General features: G+C 42.9%; 1 protein-coding gene across 1 annotated transcript in view; it reads right to left on the bottom strand.

The window, feature by feature from the left end:
• LOC123747527 (prolyl 4-hydroxylase subunit alpha-2) overlaps window positions 1–20,720 on the bottom strand; it is a 51,400-nt gene that overhangs the window by 29,437 nt on the left and 1,243 nt on the right. Inside the window, exon 2 of the mRNA XM_069308779.1 lies at window positions 5,769–5,959. Within this exon, the coding sequence (XP_069164880.1) occupies window positions 5,769–5,959 (191 nt within the window). The remainder of the gene's footprint in view (window positions 1–5,768; window positions 5,960–20,720) is intronic.

Consider the following 20,720-nt stretch of genomic DNA (forward strand, 5'->3'; position numbering starts at 1 on the left):
TCAGCGATGTCGCATTTCTTGCGTTGTCTGTGTGTGTGTGTGTGTGTGTGTGTGTGTGTGTGTGTGTGTGTGTGTGTGTGTGTGTGTGTGTGTGTGTGTGTGTGTGTGTGTGTGTGTGTGTGTGTGTGTGTGTGTGTGGAAAAAAAGTTAATAGTAAAAGTTGATTGATTGACAGTTGAGAGGCGGGCCGAAAGAGCAGAGCTCAACCCCCGCAAGCACAACTAGGTGAATACACACAGTGCGTCCCGCCAGACCTGGCTACACATGTGCCTTCCAGTCTCGTCCTCACCACACAAGGAAATATGTACACATACCGTGCACACCCACATAGACATGCCCTGAGCCACTACTACTCACATGTAATATACTCCACCACCTGCACCGTGATGATGTTTCACTGGTAGAGGCAATCACAGCACTGCTGGTCTCGGTGCTTAATATTATTAATCCCAATTAACTAAACAGAACATATATACACAAATTAATTAACGAACAAATCAAGAGCTGTACAAGTTAAAATGTATCTGTTAGTTTCAAAAACGGAAAAAGCCCACGACCCTTCAGGAGGATGGGGGGAGAGGGAGGGGGAGGGGGAAGGGGGAGGGGGGTTTGAGGGAGCAATTGCTGCCTCACGCCCCCTCCCTCCCCCCCTCTACACACATCCCAAACACAACGCAAGAAATGCGACATCGCTGAAGGCCACGCGCCAGCCAGTGTTGGGATGTAAACATCGAAGTACAGTATTAAGAAAACGTTTGTCTAATATCAGAGGAGTGTTGGTAGGTATATGCAGCTAGCCCACAGCTATGTAGCCTGCAGCTATGTAGCCTGCAGCTATGTAGCCTGCAACTATGTAGCCTGCAGCTATGTAGCCTGTAGCTACGTACCTGAAGCTATGTAGCCCTTGACGTAACAGCAAACGACGGTTTCACAATTCCTTGGCTTGTATTGCAAGTCTTATGATAACTACCTGCGCTGGAGACAGTACCAAGCAAAATAAATTCATATAATCTTTCAGTAAGCGTGTGTGTATACACCCTCGTCACAATACAAGGGTTCAGAATCCACGGAGAAAAAAGAGCGAGAGTTTCCTGGAAGCCTTCCCGGCCCTCACCGCCAACGAGGCAGCGTGGCGGACGGCGACAACCGGAGAAACTCGAGTTGCGTCCCCGCGCCATCGCCCCACACCTCATCAACAACAACGGCAGGAGAAAGTGACAAACACAGCTGCTGTTTATCATGTCATGCTCTCATATTCGCGCTCTTCCTTGCTTTCCTGGGCGTTCATCACACGCCACAAGGTGTTTGTATCAGTGGACCATATATACATGTGCTCGTGAAGCCTGATGCCATCAACATGAGGATACAATGACTACCATGATACCATCAACATGAGGATACAATGACTACCATGATACCATCATCATGAGGACACACTCTCCATGGATAAAAACAGGATGAAATTAACCAAATACATTAAATACAAATCTGGCTCGCAATCCCTCTCTTATTTCTCTCTCTTTCTCTTCCTTCTCTCTCCCTTCCTCCTTCCCTGCTTTCTCTTTCTCTCCCTACCTTTCTTTCTTTTTTTCTCTCTTTCTCTCCCTACCTTTCTTTCTTTTTTTCTCTCTTTCTCTCCCTACCCTCTCTCTCTCTCTCTCTCTCTCTCTCTCTCTCTCTCTCTCTCTCTCTCTCTCTCTCTCTCTCTCTCTCTCTCTCTCTCTCTCTCTCTCTCTCTCTCTCTCTCTCTCTCTCTCTCTCTCTTTCTCTCTCTCTCTCTCTCTCTCCCTCTCTCTCTCCCTCTCTCTCTCTCTCTCTCCCTACTTTCTCTCCCGCCCCTTAATTATCAAAAGTTGCTTCATACAACACCAAAGAGTTATCAGTAAGAGGGAGAGAAACAAGAGCAACAGAGAGTAAAGAGTGATAAGAGAGCAGGAAGAGGCGGAGAGCAGCACACACATGCGGATGGGAACAGTTGACGGTCATCAACAGATAGTTGCCGGCAAGTTAGAGTGAATGCTGAGTGCAACATGCTCTCAAACACACTCACGAACTCCTGTAAATACTGAGTGCACATTCACTTGAGACACTGACAAGCTGCCGCCAATACTGAGCGCACATTCACTCAGGCACTCAATAACCTCTGGGAATACTGAGGGCTCGCGCTCTCCAACTCTCGCAGACACACTCACAAACTCCGTGAATATTGATGCACACGCACTCAGACACACTCACAAACTCCAGGGAATATTGATGCACACGCACTCAAGACACACTCACAAACTCCAGGGAATATTGATGCACACGCACTCAAGACACACTCACAAACTCCAGGGAATATTGATGCACACGCACTCAAGACACACTCACAAACTCCAGGGAATATTGATGCACACGCACTCAAGACACACTCACAAACTCCAGGGAATATGGAGCACAACCTGTTCACCCTCGTGTTTTGATAGGACGTTTTCTATGTCTTCGATCGCACCAATATGTAGTAATGGTGTGCCAATATGTAGTAATGGTGCACCAATATGTAGTAATGGCGCGCCAATATGTAGTAATGGTGCACCAATATGTAGTAATGGTGCACCAATATGTAGTAATGGTGCACCAATATGTAGTAATGGTGTGCCAATATGTAGTAATGGTGCACCAATATGTAGTAATGGTGCACCAATATGTAGTAATGGCGCGCCAATATGTAGTAATGGCGCGCCAATATGTAGTAATGGTGCACCAATATGTAGTAATGGTGCACCAATATGTAGTAATGACCCGCCAATATGTAGTAATGGCGCGCCAATATGTAGTAATGGCGCGCCAATATGTAGTAATGGTGCGCCAATATGTAGTAATGGTGCGCCAATATGTAGTAATGGCCCGCCAATATGTAGTAATGGTGCACCAATATGTAGTAATGGTGCACCAATATGTAGTAATGGCGCGCCAATATGTAGTAATGGTGCACCAATATGTAGTAATGGCCCGCCAATATGTAGTAATGGCGCGCCAATATGTAGTAATGGTGCGCCAATATGTAGTAATGACCCGCCAATATGTAGTAATGACCCGCCAATATGTAGTAATGGCCCGCCAATATGTAGTAATGGTGCACCAATATGTAGTAATGGCCCGCCAATATGTAGTAATGGTGCACCAATATGTAGTAATGGTGCACCAATATGTAGTAATGGCCCGCCAATATGTAGTAATGGCGCACCAATATGTAGTAATGGCCCGCCAATATGTAGTAATGGTGCACCAATAAGCCACTGTTTGTACTATTTTTTATGGAGTCCGGAAAAAAAACGCTCAAAATAAACTTAAATGTTGCTATGCCTTGTGTAGCACACATATGTGCGCTACATATATGTGCTACATATATGTGCTATATTAGGCCTCAGATAGCGTGTATTAGGCCTAGGGTGGTTAGGTTGTAACTGGATCATAAATCTAACAAATTTTTCCGGTTTGTACTAGATTCAGTACTAGAAAAGTCGAGGTTGTGAGGTGGTTCATCACGACATGTTGGTACAGTGGACCACCACGGTACTACAGGTCCCGTACTCACCACGACATGTTGGTACAGTGGACCACCACGGTACTACAGGTCCCGTACTCATCACGACATGTTGGTACAGTGGGCCACCACGGTACTACAGGTCCCGTACTCACCACGACATGTTGGTACAGTGGGCCACCACGGTACTACAGGTCCCGTACTCACCACGACATGTTGGTACAGTGGGCCACCACGGTACTACAGGTCCCGTACTCATCACGACATGTTGGTACAGTGGGCCACCACGGTACTACAGGTCCCGTACTCATCACGACATGTTGGTACAGTGGGCCACCACGGTACTACAGGTCCCGTACTCATCACGACATGTTGGTACAGTGGGCCACCACGGTACTACAGGTCCCGTACTCATCACGACATGTTGGTACAGTGGGCCACCACGGTACTACAGGTCCCGTACTCATCACGACATGTTGGTACAGTGGGCCACCACGGTACTACAGGTCCCGTACTCACCTAATTGTGCTCGGGGGGGGGGGGGGGAGGGGTGAACTCTGGCTCTTTGGTCCCGCCTCTCAACCGTCAATCAACAGGTGTACAGGTTCCTGAGCCTATTGGACTCTATCATATCTAGAGTACAACACACCCTCAGACACTCACTAAACACAGACACACTCACATAATCACAACATGTAAACACAAACACACTCACATAATCACAACATGTAAACACAAACACACTCACATAATCACACACAAAAACAAACTGAGAGTGTCATAGGATGGTCAAGATGCCTTTCACTTCAGAAGTCAAATGTAGCACCTGGAGCATTGTGGTGCGGAGCGTGATCCTCTACCACAGTCACGTCACCAGAAAGTGATCCTCTACCACAGTCACGTCACCAGAAAGTGATCCTCTACCACAGTCACGTCACCAGAAAGTGATCCTCTACCACAGTCACGTCACCAGAAAGTGATCCTCTACCACAGTCACGTCACCAGAAAGTGATCCTCTACCACAGTCACGTCACCAGAAAGTGATCCTCTACCACAGTCACGTCACCAGAAAGTGATCCTCTACCACAGTCACGTCACCAGAAAGTGATCCTCTACCACAGTCACGTCACTGGACTAGTGATCCTCTACCACAGTCACGTCACTGGACTAGTGATCCTCTACCACAATCACGTCACTGGACTAGTGATCCTCTACCACAGTCACGTCACTGGACTAGTGATCCTCTACCACAGTCACGTCACTGGACTAGTGAGCAGACATGCAGGAATAACATGATACTTGTCCTCGTGTGCCGAGGTGTCTCAACACTTGTCTAGCGTAACATCTTGCGGGTTATCTTGAGGTTATCTTGAGATAATTTCGGGGCTTAGCGTCCCAGCGGCCCGGTCCTCGACTAGGCCTCCTTTTTGTTACCCCCCCCCCCCAGAAAGCAGCCCGTAGTAGCTGTCTAACTGCCAGGTACCTATTTACTGCTAGGTAACAGAGACATCTGGGGTGAAAGAAACTGCCCATTTTGTTTCCTCCTCCACCGGGGATCGAACCCGGAACCTCAGGTCTACGAATCTTAAGCGCTGTCCACTCAGCTGTCAGGGCCCCTTGTCTCCAAATGTCCAAACATATCTCCAAATCTTGGTCATTTGATACTTTATTGTTAATATTGGCACATACCCGTCTTTATCTAGCTATACTAGATTATATGAAGGGTTAAATAGTGTGAATCAAGAGTTCCAGGGGTACCTATTTTTACTGCTAGGAGAGAAAAGCTATAGCTCTACCTATAAGTCAACCAATCTTTGTAAAAATTTATTGTATGTATTTATCTTACCTAAATAAACATTTTATTTTTTTATTTATTTTAAAAGGCATCAGGTGAAAGGAAACCTGCCTATCCCGTTTTCTTCTGCCAGGTAATTAAACCCGGGGTTCCTCGGCTGTGACACAAGGAAGTAGACTACAGTGCCAAGGAGGACTTCTTGAGCACTACAGTGGTCAACAGTAATGCAATTCTTAATTTTATGGCCATAAATAAGTGTGTGATATCCCCTACCAGGAATACCAAATACGTGGTTAAAAACATCGGATGAGAGACTGAGCCGCCTCCTGGTACCTCCACTCACCGTCTGATGGTGGTGATCCTCTGATGGGCCACCTCCTGGTACCTCCACTCACCGTCTGATGGTGGTGATCCTCTGATGGGCCACCTCCTGGTACCTCCACTCACCGTCTGATGGTGGTGATCCTCTGATGGGCCACCTCCAGGTACCTCTCCACCATTCTCACGATCTCGGCCTCCAGGCTGAGCAAGTCCTCGAGTTTGCTGGTGGCAGAGAACATATCCTCACGGGCCTCCGACATGAAGTTCTGGCCTCGGATGTTCGGCAGCAGCAGCAGCGTCATCGTCAGGAAAGCGACCTGTGAGGACCCCGGGGGATAGAGACACTAGAGGCTCGGTGTGGTCTAAATAGCAAGCCACTGTTTTGTGAAAGTGAAAGGCAAAGATATGGATAAAGATCAATTTGCGTCGTGTTTCTTGTAGTGTATCTGGGGAATATATCATAGTAGAGAATAGAAGTGTATCAAATGAGGGGAGAAAATATTGTATAGAAACATAAGAAGGCCTGTTAGTCCATATGAGGCAACTCCTATTATGAGAGGGGAGTATAAGAAGATAAGTAAGTAGTTAAAAAAAAGAAGGCACCAAGCCGGGAGACTATGTAGCGTACCAACACGAGAGAAGGGAGAGAATACCAATATACAGTATATGTGGTGATAATGGAATCATTGCATTAGACGACCAACGGTTAGAAGGTAGATCCGAGGAGTTAAACTAGGTGGTGGAAACAGGTAGATAGGTGGAGGTGTTGGTGAGACACCCAGGGTGATCATCACACCTCCCCAGCAGTAGAGACGTGTTGGTGAGACACCCAGGGTGATCATCACACCTCCCCAGCAGTAGAGACGTGTTGGTCAGACACCCAGGGTGATCATCACACCTTCCCAGCAGTAGAGACGTGTTGGTCAGACACCCAGGGTGATCATCACACCTCCCTAGCAGTAGAGACGTGTTGGTCAGACACCCAGGGTGATCATCACACCTTCCCAGCAGTAGAGACGTGTTGGTGAGACACCCAGGGTGATCATCACACCTCCCCAGCAGTAGAGACGTGTTGGTCAGACACCCAGGGTGATCATCACACCTTCCCAGCAGTAGAGACGTGTTGGTGAGACACCCAGGGTGATCATCACACCTCCCTAGCAGTAGAGACGTGTTGGTCAGACACCCAGGGTGATCATCACACCTCCCTAGCAGTAGAGACGTGTTGGTCAGACACCCAGGGTGATCATCACACCTCCCTAGCAGTAGAGACGTGTTGGTCAGACACCCAGGGTGATCATCACACCTCCCTAGCAGTAGAGACGTGTTGGTGAGACACCCAGGGTGATCATCACACCTCCCCAGCAGTAGAGACGTGTTGGTCAGACACCCAGGGTGATCATCACACCTCCCCAGCAGTAGAGACGTGTTGGTCAGACACCCAGGGTGATCATCACACCTTCCCAGCAGTAGAGACGTGTTGGTCAGACACCCAGGGTGATCATCACACCTCCCTAGCAGTAGAGACGTGTTGGTCAGACACCCAGGGTGATCATCACACCTCCCCAGCAGTAGAGACGTGTTGGTCAGACACCCAGGGTGATCATCACACCTTCCCAGCAGTAGAGACGTGTTGGTCAGACACCCAGGGTGATCATCACACCTCCCCAGCAGTAGAGACGTGTTGGTCAGACACCCAGGGTGATCATCACACCTTCCCAGCAGTAGAGACGTGTTGGTGAGACACCCAGGGTGATCATCACACCTCCCCAGCAGTAGAGACTCCACCCTGCCGGACGACCACCACCCTCGCCGGCCCCACCACTCTCACACACCTTACATAATACTGCTATCAACCAATTAAAGTGACAGTAGTTGTACATGTTCTTACCGAGGGTGACCTCCTCGAGCTCAGTGTTTAAGTTGCGAGCGGTGTAATCTACTAATTCCCGACTCTCGTATAGCTGTGGATGGAGTTGGACTGTACCGCTTCACTACTGATTCACTCCCCGCAAAACACACACACGTGTTGATTACCTGTTGGTGATTTCGAGAGTTTTTTCCTCGCGCAGCCTAGCTTGTGGTCAGCCTCACCCGCTGGTTGCCTCCAATGTGAGGCTTTAAATAAACTTCCTTACTTCCTTCTGCCTCATATGAATATCATATTTTCAACAGTCCTCTTGTTGTGATGGTGCCGCGACACAGGCTTATGCCCGGCGTGTGCCACTGTGTGTGGCATATGTCAAGTATTCCAGGTGTGCCTACTGTGAGCAGAACATGCAGGTGAGGGCACTGTCCCCACCGCACACCTGGATGGTGCATGGTAAGCACATGGAAGCTGTTTGTAACTCATCCACTATACATGTGTAAGCTTAAAGATCAAGTTCCCGCTCTTTATATGCCTGTAACCGCCCCTCCACGTCCACACGATGCGTATTGGGTCAATAATAAACTAATTACACTCTAAAAACGTATTGGGTTAATAATAAATTAATTACACTCTAAAACTAACCATTAACCGGTGAACCCCCTCCCCCATAAACGACCCTCACAAGCGGCCCTCACCAGCTATTGGTAGACTTTCCATCATTAAGCAACAAACGAAGGTTTAAAGAGTGTGGCTCCACCACAGATGACTGCAGTCTTCACTCATCCACAATATTTATATCTGGTAATACAATGTTGAAAGTTGCCTCCATCACCTTCACTCACTCTTATGGTACCGCTCTACCACACTCACTGTATCCCTCTACCACACTCACTGTATCCCTCTACCACACTCACTGCATCCCTCTACCACAGTCACTGTATCCCTCTACCACTTGCAACATGCACCACTTGATCCACTTGTCACTATCATGCCAGTGATTAAAAGACTTTGTCTCACATTAAATACACTTGACTGTCCTCCAGGGTGTCATCTTGACTGTCCTCCAGGGTGTCATCTTGGCTGTCCTCCAGGGTGTCATCTTGACTGTCCTCCAGGGTGTCATCTTGACTGTCCTCCAGGGTGTCATCTTGGCTGTCCTCCAGGGTGTCATCTTGGCTGTCCTCCAGGGTGTCATCTTGGCTGTCCTCCAGGGTGTCATCTTGGCTGTCCTCCAGGGTGTCATCTTGGCTGTCCTCCAGGGTGTCATCTTGGCTGTCCTCCACGGTGTCATCTTGGCTGTCCTCCACGGTGTCATCTTGGCTGGCCGCCGCTCCCAGTGTTACCACACTCCTCCAATTTCAGTCTTCGGCCACTCACAGGTTTGTGAGTGGCCGAAGACACAACTTACCAGCATCTTTGTTCCTGGCAAATTATCGTCTTGTGTGATATCTGTGTTTGTGTCTACTAATGCCCCGTGTATCCGCTCCACAGCTCAGTGTGGCACTCACAGCTCCTCCACCACTATTATCACCTCAGCCATAACGGCCACGTTGTGCCCGTAATTTGTAAACATGCAAACAATAGCAGACAGGGACTAAATGCACGTCACCAGTCGGGCAGGAAGAACAACGTATCATTTGTTACACGTTATCATTACACCAGACGCGACAGTTATCGTAGACTGTCACACAGTTGAGAAAACAAGGCACCAAGTTGGGAAGCATATCCCACGATACGGGGCACTGTGTCGTGGGATATCCAAAAGGCGCTAAACCTCACACAGGACGCTGCAATAACAGAACTAAAGATATAAGACGAGCGATGTCAGTGGGATCGGACGCACCGAAGGTTTTATCCAGGGACCAGTGACTCAAGAGTCACGAAGAGAAAGCAAGATTTACGATCCTGAAACTCCGGACATTACGGTGGGTGACTGTAAGCGGGACAATGCAGTTAGACAGTGTTAAGTGACGGTTGTGTACGGTGTCTGGTGGTGGACGGGGAAAGTCATCTTCTAACTCCACCGTTAAGACGCTCAGTGAAACAGACAGTTATGCCCCAGCATAACCGCTCTACTCTAGGAGTTTACATAGCCCCCTCAGAAGTAGGCAATTGTGGTTTACATATCCCTCAGAAATAGACTGTGTACATAGCCCCTCAGACGTAGAACATAGGGAATTATATAACCAATAAGACAACCTATAGTAATTTACGCAATCAAACGAAGCCTGGTACAGGTAGACAATCATAGAGTGGCACGTAGCCTCAGCGAACGAGGTCTCCATAGCCTCGTCCTTCACATACGATCTCTCTCTCTCTCTCCCACAAACCATTGATTGCTTTGAACGAGAGCTGCTCAATTTCTCCTTTTGTCACTTGAAAGAAAATGAAAGTATATGGCCGCCAGAGTTCAGAAATTATTTAAAGTTCTATCTTGTTCTTACTCACTTTATTATTATTAAGTGGTTGTATTATGGCTATATAGTATATATATATATATATATATATATATATATATATATATATATATATATATATATATATATATATATATATATATATATATATATATATATATGATCGATGTTCCCTTCGGGAATCTTAATTTTAAGATGAATAGGAAAACCAGGGATATACTGAACAAACTGGCTCTAAGCCTGGCATCTTATATGGGTTACCTAAAGTTCATAAAACAGGTATACCGATTCGTCCTATTTTATCAGTGATTGGCACTTTTAATTATAAACTGGCTAAGTTTCTGGTTCCATTATTAGAACCATTAACGCATAATGAATTTACTGTGAGAAATTCTCAGGATTTTGTAAAAGAACTTTCCTCTTTAAATTTTGAGTTCCCAACTATAATGGCCAGTTTCGATGTTGAATCACTTTTTACTAATATTCCTCTGTTGGAAACCATTGATATCTGTGTAAGTCAATTATTTGCTGACACTAACTTAGTGTCTGGATTTTGTAGTAAAATATTCAGACGGCTGTTAGAAATAGCAATTAAAGACTCCATCTTTATGTTTAATAATATTTATTATAAACAAATTGATGGAGTAGCAATGGGGTCTCCTTTAGGTCCTGCACTGGCTAATGCTTTTTTGAGTTTTCACGAAATAAATTGGCTTGATAATTGTCCTTCGGCCTTTAAACCAGTCTTGTACAGAAGATATGTAGATGACACTTTTTTGTTGTTTAGGGACCAATGTCATATTGAGAAATTTAGAGAGTATCTTAATGCACAACATAGTAATATACGGTTTACTGCAGAGTGTGAAGTTGATAATTCATTGTCGTTTCTTGATGTAAAAGTGAATAACCTCAATGGATTGAACACTAATGTTTTTAGGAAATCAACCTTTACTGGTTTAGGTTTAAATTTTAATTCCTTTGTTCCTGATATTTTTAAGAAAAATGCTATTAACACTCTACTGAATAGGGCCTTTGTTTTATGTTCTAATTGGAATAACTTTGATCAGGAAATTAATTTTCTTGTGAAATTTTTTTCAAATAATGGTTATCCTGTGCATATGGTTTATACCTTTATAAGGAATTTCTTAAATAAGAAGTTTCACCCATCGTGTAAGATTACTACAGTGGAAAGGGATCTTAAATATATTAAATTACCATTTTATGGCAGTATTAGCTTTTCTGTAAGGAGTCGTTTGAGGAGACTGTTGCAGCAGTGTTAACCTCAAGTAGACTTTAGATTTATTTTAGTCAACACAAATACCATAGGCTCTTATTTTAAATTTAAAGATAAAGTGCCTACCCCCTTGTGCTCAAATGTCGTATATATGTTTAATTGTTCCAGCTGTAATGCTGGATATGTCGGGAGTTCCATTCGGAACTTTAAGATTAGGATACTTGAGCACCGGGGATTATCTTTTAGGACTGGATTACCATTGTCTAAACCAGCATTTTCGGAGATTAGAAACCATTGTTATGAGTTTGATCATTCTCTGCTGGAATCTGATTTTAAAATTCCTGACACTTGTATGAATGGCCAGTCAGATTTGAGAGTAATGGAATCCTTATATATAAAGGAGCTGCGGCCTCTGTTAAATAGCAACCTTTCAGCTGTTCAATTGTACACTGTATAGTGCACAGTAGGCCCTGTAATTTGATTTTTAGTTTATTTTGGTAGTTTAATTTTGTTTAGTTTACCATGTCTTTGCCCTTTCTTACTTATTTCAAGTCTTAACATTGTACATTAATATAATCTTTTATTTAGGATATATAATACATCTTTTGGTATTTAATTTTATTTAATATTTGAGTTTTTTATAAGATTTTGGTTAGTACTTTATAATTGTCGTTTATTCTGTTTGTATTTTACATACATTTTTTGTAGATTTGTAGTCATTATATAAATATTTGTTATAGTGTTTAGTATCTATGTGTTAGGTATCAATTTTCACTTCTGATCACTTCACGTAAGTTTAATAGAATGGTTTGTTTTAGTAGTTATAAATTTCATCTTGTAGTGTAATGGATTTTAAATTAGTTTTAATATATGTGACAGTTAATAAGATTTATTTGTATTGATCACTTTAAGTGCGCTGAAGTGTTTTGTTTTTTAAGCATTTTCCTTTCTTTGATAGGCAATTATATTCAGTATGAGTTCTTTGTTTACCAGCTATTTGATTGTGATTTCTGTTTTTTCTTTTAGATCTGATGATGAATACGAGAAGTATTCGAAACGTTATGTTTTTTAAAGTAAAGATTCTGATACAAGATGTTCAGTATATCCCTGGTTTTCCTATTCATCTTAAATATATATATATATATATATATATATATATATATATATATATATATATATATATATATATATTTATTATTTCCTGGGGTACCATTTGTGTGGTGGTGAACAACAGGTGGTCAACATCGCGGTCAATAACAGGTGGTCAACATCGCGGTCAATAACAGGTGGTCAACACAGCGGTCAATAACAGGTGGTCAACATCGCGGTCAATAACAGGTGGTCAACACCACGGCTGATGCTCTACAAACACAAGGAAACCTCAGACACCTCACACGGCGAGGTTTCACTTTCATTATAAAACAATGACATGCAATTTTCCTTGTGCAAGCTGGCAAGTGATCAACAATAATAAGGTTGATGATAAAGGCATTGATCATACAGGAATCACCGTGCTGCAAGGTCACCGCTGCTGTGGAGGCATTGACCAATGTAACCTTGCACCTTGCATACTAGCTTTTATATATATATATATATATATATATATATATATATATATATATATTTATTAAGGAAGTGAGCACCACCTCTGGCTGGAAGAAGGGGGACCCTTAGCCTCGGAGGAAACCACACATAACGCATTAGAGGGAATGTTTAGGTCCCCTCCAATATAGTTTCTGTGTACTTTTCTTCTACCATCCCGTTCCTTTGATTTTTTTTCTTTATATATATATATATATATATATATATATATATATATATATATATATATATATATATATAAATATATATATATAAATATATATATAATATATATAACTCCTTATATATATTTCTTATATAAATGAACAGCAGTAAACTTCGTAAAAATCGCATCACGAGTCATTTGTCTTCCAGATGCAGGCGAGGATACTGCTGTACGAGCAGCTGCAGTATGTGTGTGTGTCTGACTGTTGAGAGTTCAACATGTGAGACGATGGCCACCATCACCGCTGGCACCTTTGTTGTAGCTGATAGTTCCCAACTGATACGGAGCCTGCCTCGGGGGCCTCTCACAGCTGCATGTTAGTAAATATAGCGAAATGTTTTCCTTCGTATTATTATTTACGAGAATAAGTGTGTAGAGAATAAGAATAAGCTACGAGTGTACCCGGGTGTGGGGGCTAGGATCTCTTACCCTCCCCCGCTCTCAGCCTGCCTCTTCTCCCTTTTATCTCTCTTCTCTTATCCCCCTCTTGCTTCCCCTCCACCATTCTCCCCGTTTATCATCTCTCTTCCCCTATCCCGGGGAGCCGGCGGCTGAGCGGACAGAACACTGGGCGCGTGATCCTGTGGTCCCGGGTTCGATCCCGGGCGCCGGCGAGAAGTAATGGGCAGAGTTTCTTTCACCCTGATGCCCCTTGAGGTTATCTTGAGATGATTTCGGGGCTTTAGTGTCCCCGCGGCCCGGTCCTTGACCAGGCCTCCACCCCCAGGAAGCAGCCCGTGACAGCTGACTAACACCCAGGTACCTATTTTACTGCTAGGTAACAGGGGCATAGGGTGAAAGAAACTCTGCCCATCGTTTCTCGCCAGCGCCTGGGATCGACCCCGGTACCACAGGATCACAAGTCCAGCGTGCTGCCCGCTCGGCCGACCGGCTCCCCTGTTATGTAGCAGTAAATAGGTACCTGGGAGTTAGTCAGCTGTCACGGGCTGCTTCCGGGGGGTGGAGGCCTGGTCGAGGACCGGGCCGCGGGGTCACTAAAGCCCCGAAATCATCTCAAGATAACCTCAAGAGATCCCCGTTCTCCTCCCCTCTCCCACCTCTCAACCTTTCTCCCCCAACATCCCTGAGTTTTCCCTCTCTACCCTCTCTTCTACTCTAGCCCTTCTCTGTCTTTCTGTCTGTGTGTGTGTGTGTCTCTCTCTCTCTCTCTCTCTCTCTCTCTCTCTCTCTCTCTGTCTGTCTGTCTGTCTGTCTCTCTGTCTCTCTCTCTCTCTCTCTCTCTCTCTGAAAATTTAATATTACGAAGTACTAAATACTGCTATGGAACTCAACGCAAAACAAATCCTGATTTCAGACTTCAGGAAAATCGCAGGGGGGGGGGGGGGTTGCTATAAATGACAGTATTTTTTAAAGAGTGGCACTGGGGCCGATCCCGAGTGGCCTTTGACTCGTCCCCATGTCCCCCCACCCTATGTGTCCTTTTGGAAAGTTATATGAGGCTACCCCTAACTTTCTGACCTACTTTGCATAGACACAGATATACATATTGTCTTTTATATACACGCCTACTGCCCCTGATAGATTCTGTATATATTTTCACGCAGCACAATTTTTGAAAATTTTGAACAAAACATTGCTCCTCCACCTCCTCCAGTCTCCACAGCAAATACTGTTAAGCCCACTCACTCACATAACTGTTAAACCTAGTCACTCACATAACTGTTAAACCCAGTCACTCACATAACTGTTAAACCCACTCACTGACATAACTGTTAAACCCAGTCACTCACATAACTGTTAAACCCAGTCACTCACATAACTGTTAAACCCAGTCACTCACATAACTGTTAAACACAGTCACTCACATAACTGTTAAACACAGTCACTCACATAACTGTTAAACACAGTCACTCACATAACTGTTAAACCCAGTCACTCACATAACTGTTAACTGTTAAACCCACTCACTCACATAACTGTTAAACCCAGTCACTCACATAACTGTTAAACCCACTCACTCACATAACTGTTAAACCCACTCACTCACATAACTGTTAAACCCAGTCACTCACATAACTGTTAAACCCAGTTATATTCCGTTATATATAATATATAATATATATATATATATATATATATATATATATATATATATATATATATATATATATATATATATATATATATATATATTCCGTTATAAGTCCTATAGTGATCTGAAGACAGTATTCCCGCGCGTGCTTGGCAGACACTGATGCACCAACACGAGGCTATATAATCTTCCGAAGACACGCAAACTACACCACGTTTACGTGAACACTATCATAACTGATAACAATATGTCATAATCAGTGCAATAAAATCAAACAGCCTTGAGTTTCCTGTTGTGAAGACCATCTATATTTATCCGGTGTTGCGGGTTACCCTTGACCAGTCGTCTCCGCTGCTCCGACACCACAACTCCCCCGCACCCCCACCCCTTCCCCGAAAACACACACACACACACACACACACACACACACACACACACACACACACACACACACACACACACACACACACACGCCCTCTGTGAAGTCACTGACATCTTCATTCTTTGACTTTATTGGGCCTTGTGTGCTATCCCTTGGAGTTTCTGCAGTGCACACCATACAACCCACATTCATCTGTTTTTGCCCTGTGGTCACTAAACTTACATAGAGTGGACTGGGTCATCAAGGCAGAAGACCACTGCAATGCAGAGCTGCTGCATTTCAAAATGTGTGCCTGTTTAAGCCATCAAGCCGCAGGTTGATGGCTTAAAGGAAATCCCATGCATGGGGAGCACTCACGGCTGCACGGTGAGGATAATCACTTGGTATTGTTGTTTTCAGCAAAGCTGTAACTTCTTTATCTACAATGAGGCTATCTCAGCTGCATTATATGTTGGTAATATATACATATGTTGATAAACATATATGTATATATTTAAAAATGTTTCAGAACAACTACTTAGTGCAAAACCAAAATTACAAAAATAAATACAAATGGCACAAAAAAAGAACATTTTAAATTCGAGGGAAAATAAGAAACTAACCAAACCTAATTTAGCTTAAGCTAGGTCTAGTTCTAGGTCATGTGAACCCTAGATTACGTTAGGGTTTAGTTTTCAGCCCCATCCCTCTATAAAATTTCCCCCGCTTTCTGAATAGTTTAGGTATAAAACGCATTTTCAATATGTATGTATGTATACATATTATATATATATATATATATAATATATATATATAATATATATATATATAAAATATATATATATATATATATATATATATATATATATATATATATATATATATATATATATATATATATATATATATACATGCGGAAATGTGAAAGGTGATGAGTTTGGTGTTGACAACGGCTTTAATCAGACCGAAACGTTCACTTCCTTTCACATTTCTCTGTGGATTTTCCGCATATATATATATATATATATATATATATATATATATATATATGTCGTACCTAGTAGCCAGAACTCACTTCTCAGCCTACTATGCATAGCCCGATTTGCCTAATAAGCCTAGTTTTCATGAATTAATGTTTTTTCGACAACCTAACCTACCTAACCTAACCTAACCTAAAGTTTTCGGCTACCTAACCAAACCTAACCTATAAAGATAGGTTAGGTTAGGTTAGGTAGGGTTGGTTAGGTTCGGTCATATATCTACGTTAATTTTAACTCTAATAAAAAAAAATTGACCTCATACATAATGAAATGGGTAGCTTTATCATTTCATAAGAAAAAAATTAGAGAAAATATATTAATTCAGTAAAACTTGGCTTATTAGGCAAATCGGGCCTCGCATAGTAGGCTGAGAAGTGAGTTCTGGCTACTAGGTACGACATATATATATATATATATATATATATATATATATATATATATATATATATATATATATATATATATATATATATATATACACACATTTCACAGATGTGTCGCTCAGTGCTTTATATTAACTGGGAGCTTGAGAACGGATTCCCGCGGCTTGGGAAGTATCATCTGGTGTTAAAAATTAGATAAAACTCTCAATCCGCTCGGATTACACTGCAGTCAGCGACAATCTACGGAATTTTGAAGTGGTTGCTTGGCTGATCTGGAGACCCTCGCTTGCCAGCGGGCTCTCAACCTGCCCAAACAACGGTAATCAGAGGTGAGGATGATCTGTGCAACGGGAGACGAAAGGTGTTTGGCAGGTGTAAGGAGTCCACGACCACACGTCCACGTCTCCTTCTTCTTGAGGTTATCTTGAGATGATTTCAGGGCTTTTTTTTAGTGTCCCCGCGGCCCGGTCCTCGACCAGGCCTCTACCCCCAGGAAGCAGCCTGTGACAGCTGACTAACACCCAGGTACCTATTTTACTGCTAGGTAACAGGGGCATAGGGTGAAAGAAACTCTGCCCATTGTTTCTCGCCGGCGCCTGGGATCGAACCCAGGACCACAAGATCACAAGTCCAACGTGCTGTCCGCTCGGCCGACCAGCTCCTTACACAGCAGTGGCGCAAGATGAACCTCCAGTACAACAGAAGTAGAACCAGCAACATCAAAAACAGAAGTAGGAGGATCAGTAACAGAATGCACAGTTACAAACCCAATAAGATTTCAACTTAGATTCAACAGAGCAGAAGAAGTTGTTAAACTCATGGAACAAAATCTTACTGAAGCGACCATACGAGTCATAAATACTCATACTCCGCCCAAGTAAAACAGAAACAAGCAACACTTAGTGGGCCAGCCAGAGGCTTAGGGCCCGCGCAGGAATTTCCCTGCAAAAAAAAAAGTAACAGAAGTAACAGCAGTTACAGCAACAGAGGCCGAATAAGTAACACCAACTAGAAGTTGAATCAGTAGTAGCATCAAGAATAGGAGTAGTAGCAGCATAAAAAGCAACAGCAGCAGCAGTAACAGCAGAGCAGCACATTGGTATCAACAAAAGGGATGGTTTTATCAACTCTCTAAATCACACACTAGGCTAACACGCTCCACACCCAATTTACTCCACCATCACGATTGTCATGTCTTGGTTACGTTAACCAAATAAGAAAAACATAAATATTTACTTTTTAAATTAATTAACTTGGTCATAAAAATAATTAGCTAATAGATGATTTCTATTTTATTCTGTAAATGAGCCTTGCGAGACTGTCCCAGTTGTCACTAAAAATACGTAGATGAAACACTTTATCATGCGTTATGTATATTAAAAAGCACAACCATCTTTAGAACTGAGCTCTGAAGGAAATGTTATTGTGGTGGCGAGACTTAGCGGGCTAGGCTGTGAGAGGCCGGTGGAGCTCCACTCACCCGCCTGTTACCTCACCGCTGATGACACCTCGTTATAACGCCACTTATATATCTTTAGTTGACAACAGAAAAAGACAACGATTTAAACTAAACTTGCGGGAAAGTGAACAAGAAGGAGAGAAAGGGAGATAGTGTAAGTTGCTGGACCAGAGAACCCCAGTACTGTCATATCATACATGCTGTTTACAAACATGCATCAGTGAATGTCTACATGGTCATGCTTCTCCCACAACTTTACGGCAACACCACCGCACACGTTCAGGACTATGAATATAATTATAATAATCAAAATAAATTGATAAACTTTTCATTTGAATGCTTAGATTCACTGTACGACAATTCCATGGACGGTCAGCAAATGTTCAGATTAAAAAAACTTTTGGTTAGAAAACATTTAATAGATAAACACCATACGAGTAAAGTTACAGTCTAAAAATCTTATAATATATCATCCTTTGGACTTTAGTGTGCTCATGGGAATCTATAAAAACATTCAATATACATAATACCAGGTATATTGCGTAATCGGCAAAAACTGCGAATTTGCGTATATTCATTGCGTTCCTAAGCTGTCCATATTTAACACTTCCAAATACTGGTGTTATGGTCCTAAATCACGTAGACAGTACGGATGGTACACCAGTGTTGAACAATCTCGGATATTTAGGGCAAGTTCAGCACGAAAATGTATTTATGTTGTGGAGAAGACACAGTGAGTAAATGGCGCGTGACCTTAAGAACTGTGTGGTCGGGCGGCCACTCAGGCGATGTTGGGAAGGTTGCATTTGTTGCCTTAAGTCATAGCCATCAACGATTGGTTGATGGATTCTCAGCTGCGGGACAACACTGAACTAGATGTGGCTTTATAACAGGTTCTTGGCACCCAGGGCTATCAGGAGGGGGTCCATGGCCCAGAGACTAAATCCCCGAGGCTTGCTAGTAGACCAAGAACCCGGCAATGTGATGTTATAGTGGCCAGAATACGCCTGGGATATAGACGTATCTGGCAGCTTTCTCAAAACCCAAATATCGAGTACACAATGTGTCAACTTTGTGAAAGAGAAAACATGCACTCTCTTGAACATTAAATTGTAGAATGTCCCATATTGACTGACTTTCGCCCTCTTGCGCTGAGGTATGCTGAACTCTGCAACTACTATATGAATATTGAAACACTTGATGATATATTGGATTTATACCCAAGATTGACCATGTAATGTATCAATTATACAATGTATGTATGTGATGTAACTGTATAACCTGAGCTTGTAAAAGCATCTTAATCACCTTCAGTGGTTAAGTGCTTAATAACACACTAGTTTCTATATCAGCTATCTTACCCCTGTCAGAGTTGTAGAGACATAAATGTATGTGTATGTATGTGTGTGAGCGTGTATGTATATGTACTTACCTAGTTGTGCTTGCGGGGGTTGAGCTCTGGCTCTTTGGTCCCGCCTCGTAACTGTCAATCAACTGATGTACAGGTTCCTGAGCCTATTGGGCTCTATCATAATTACATTTGAGACTGTGTATGGAGTCTGCCTCCACCACATCACTATTTAATGCATTCCATTTATTAACTACTCTGACACTGAAAAAATTCATTCTAATGTCTCTGTGGCTCATTTGGGCACTAAGTTTCCACCTGAGTCCCCTTGTTGGTGTCCCACCTGTCCTAAAGAGTTTGTCTTTGTCCACCCTGTCAATTCCCCTGACAACTTTGTAGGTGGTTATCATGTCTCCCCTTATTCTTCTGTTTTCCAGGAACGTGAGGTTCAGCTCCTTTAGCCTTTCCTCGTAGCTCATATATCTCAGTTCCGGGACGAGTTTGGTGGCATATCTCTGAATCTTCTCTAATGTATGTGTGTATATGTATGTATGTATATATATACATACATATATATATATATATATATATATATATATATATATATATATATATGTATGTGTGTGTGTGTGTGTGTGTGTGTGTGTGTGTGTGTGTGTGTGTGTGTGTGTGTGTGTGTGTGTGTATAAAGTATATGTGGAAGCTGGTCAAAATTATATTTCTCCTTTGCAAATGCACAATAATGACACTATGTAAAAGATACATCGACCACTTTACGTAGGGCAGACGTAACTCTGAGTATCTATGTATTTATGTCTGTAGGTTAGATTATCATTTTAAAAGCACTTCAATCACCTTCAGTGGCTGATTTTTAATAAATCCCTGAACTATATGTTTAACAGATCTCTCACCCTGTCCATGGAGGACAGAAGAAAATGTATATATATATGTTAGTATTGTAAATGGGTGGCCACGTCTGTGGTAGAAAATATTAATAAAAATAAAACTGTCTGCCGGAGATCTAAAGCTGTCTTTGAGACCCGGAGGTTGTCTAGCGGAAGGTTCAAGGGCTGTCTACCGAAGATATGGGGAGCGGAAGGTGCCTG

Source organism: Procambarus clarkii, chromosome 63 (genome assembly GCF_040958095.1).
Source record: "Procambarus clarkii isolate CNS0578487 chromosome 63, FALCON_Pclarkii_2.0, whole genome shotgun sequence".
Lineage (NCBI taxonomy): Eukaryota > Metazoa > Arthropoda > Malacostraca > Decapoda > Cambaridae > Procambarus > Procambarus clarkii.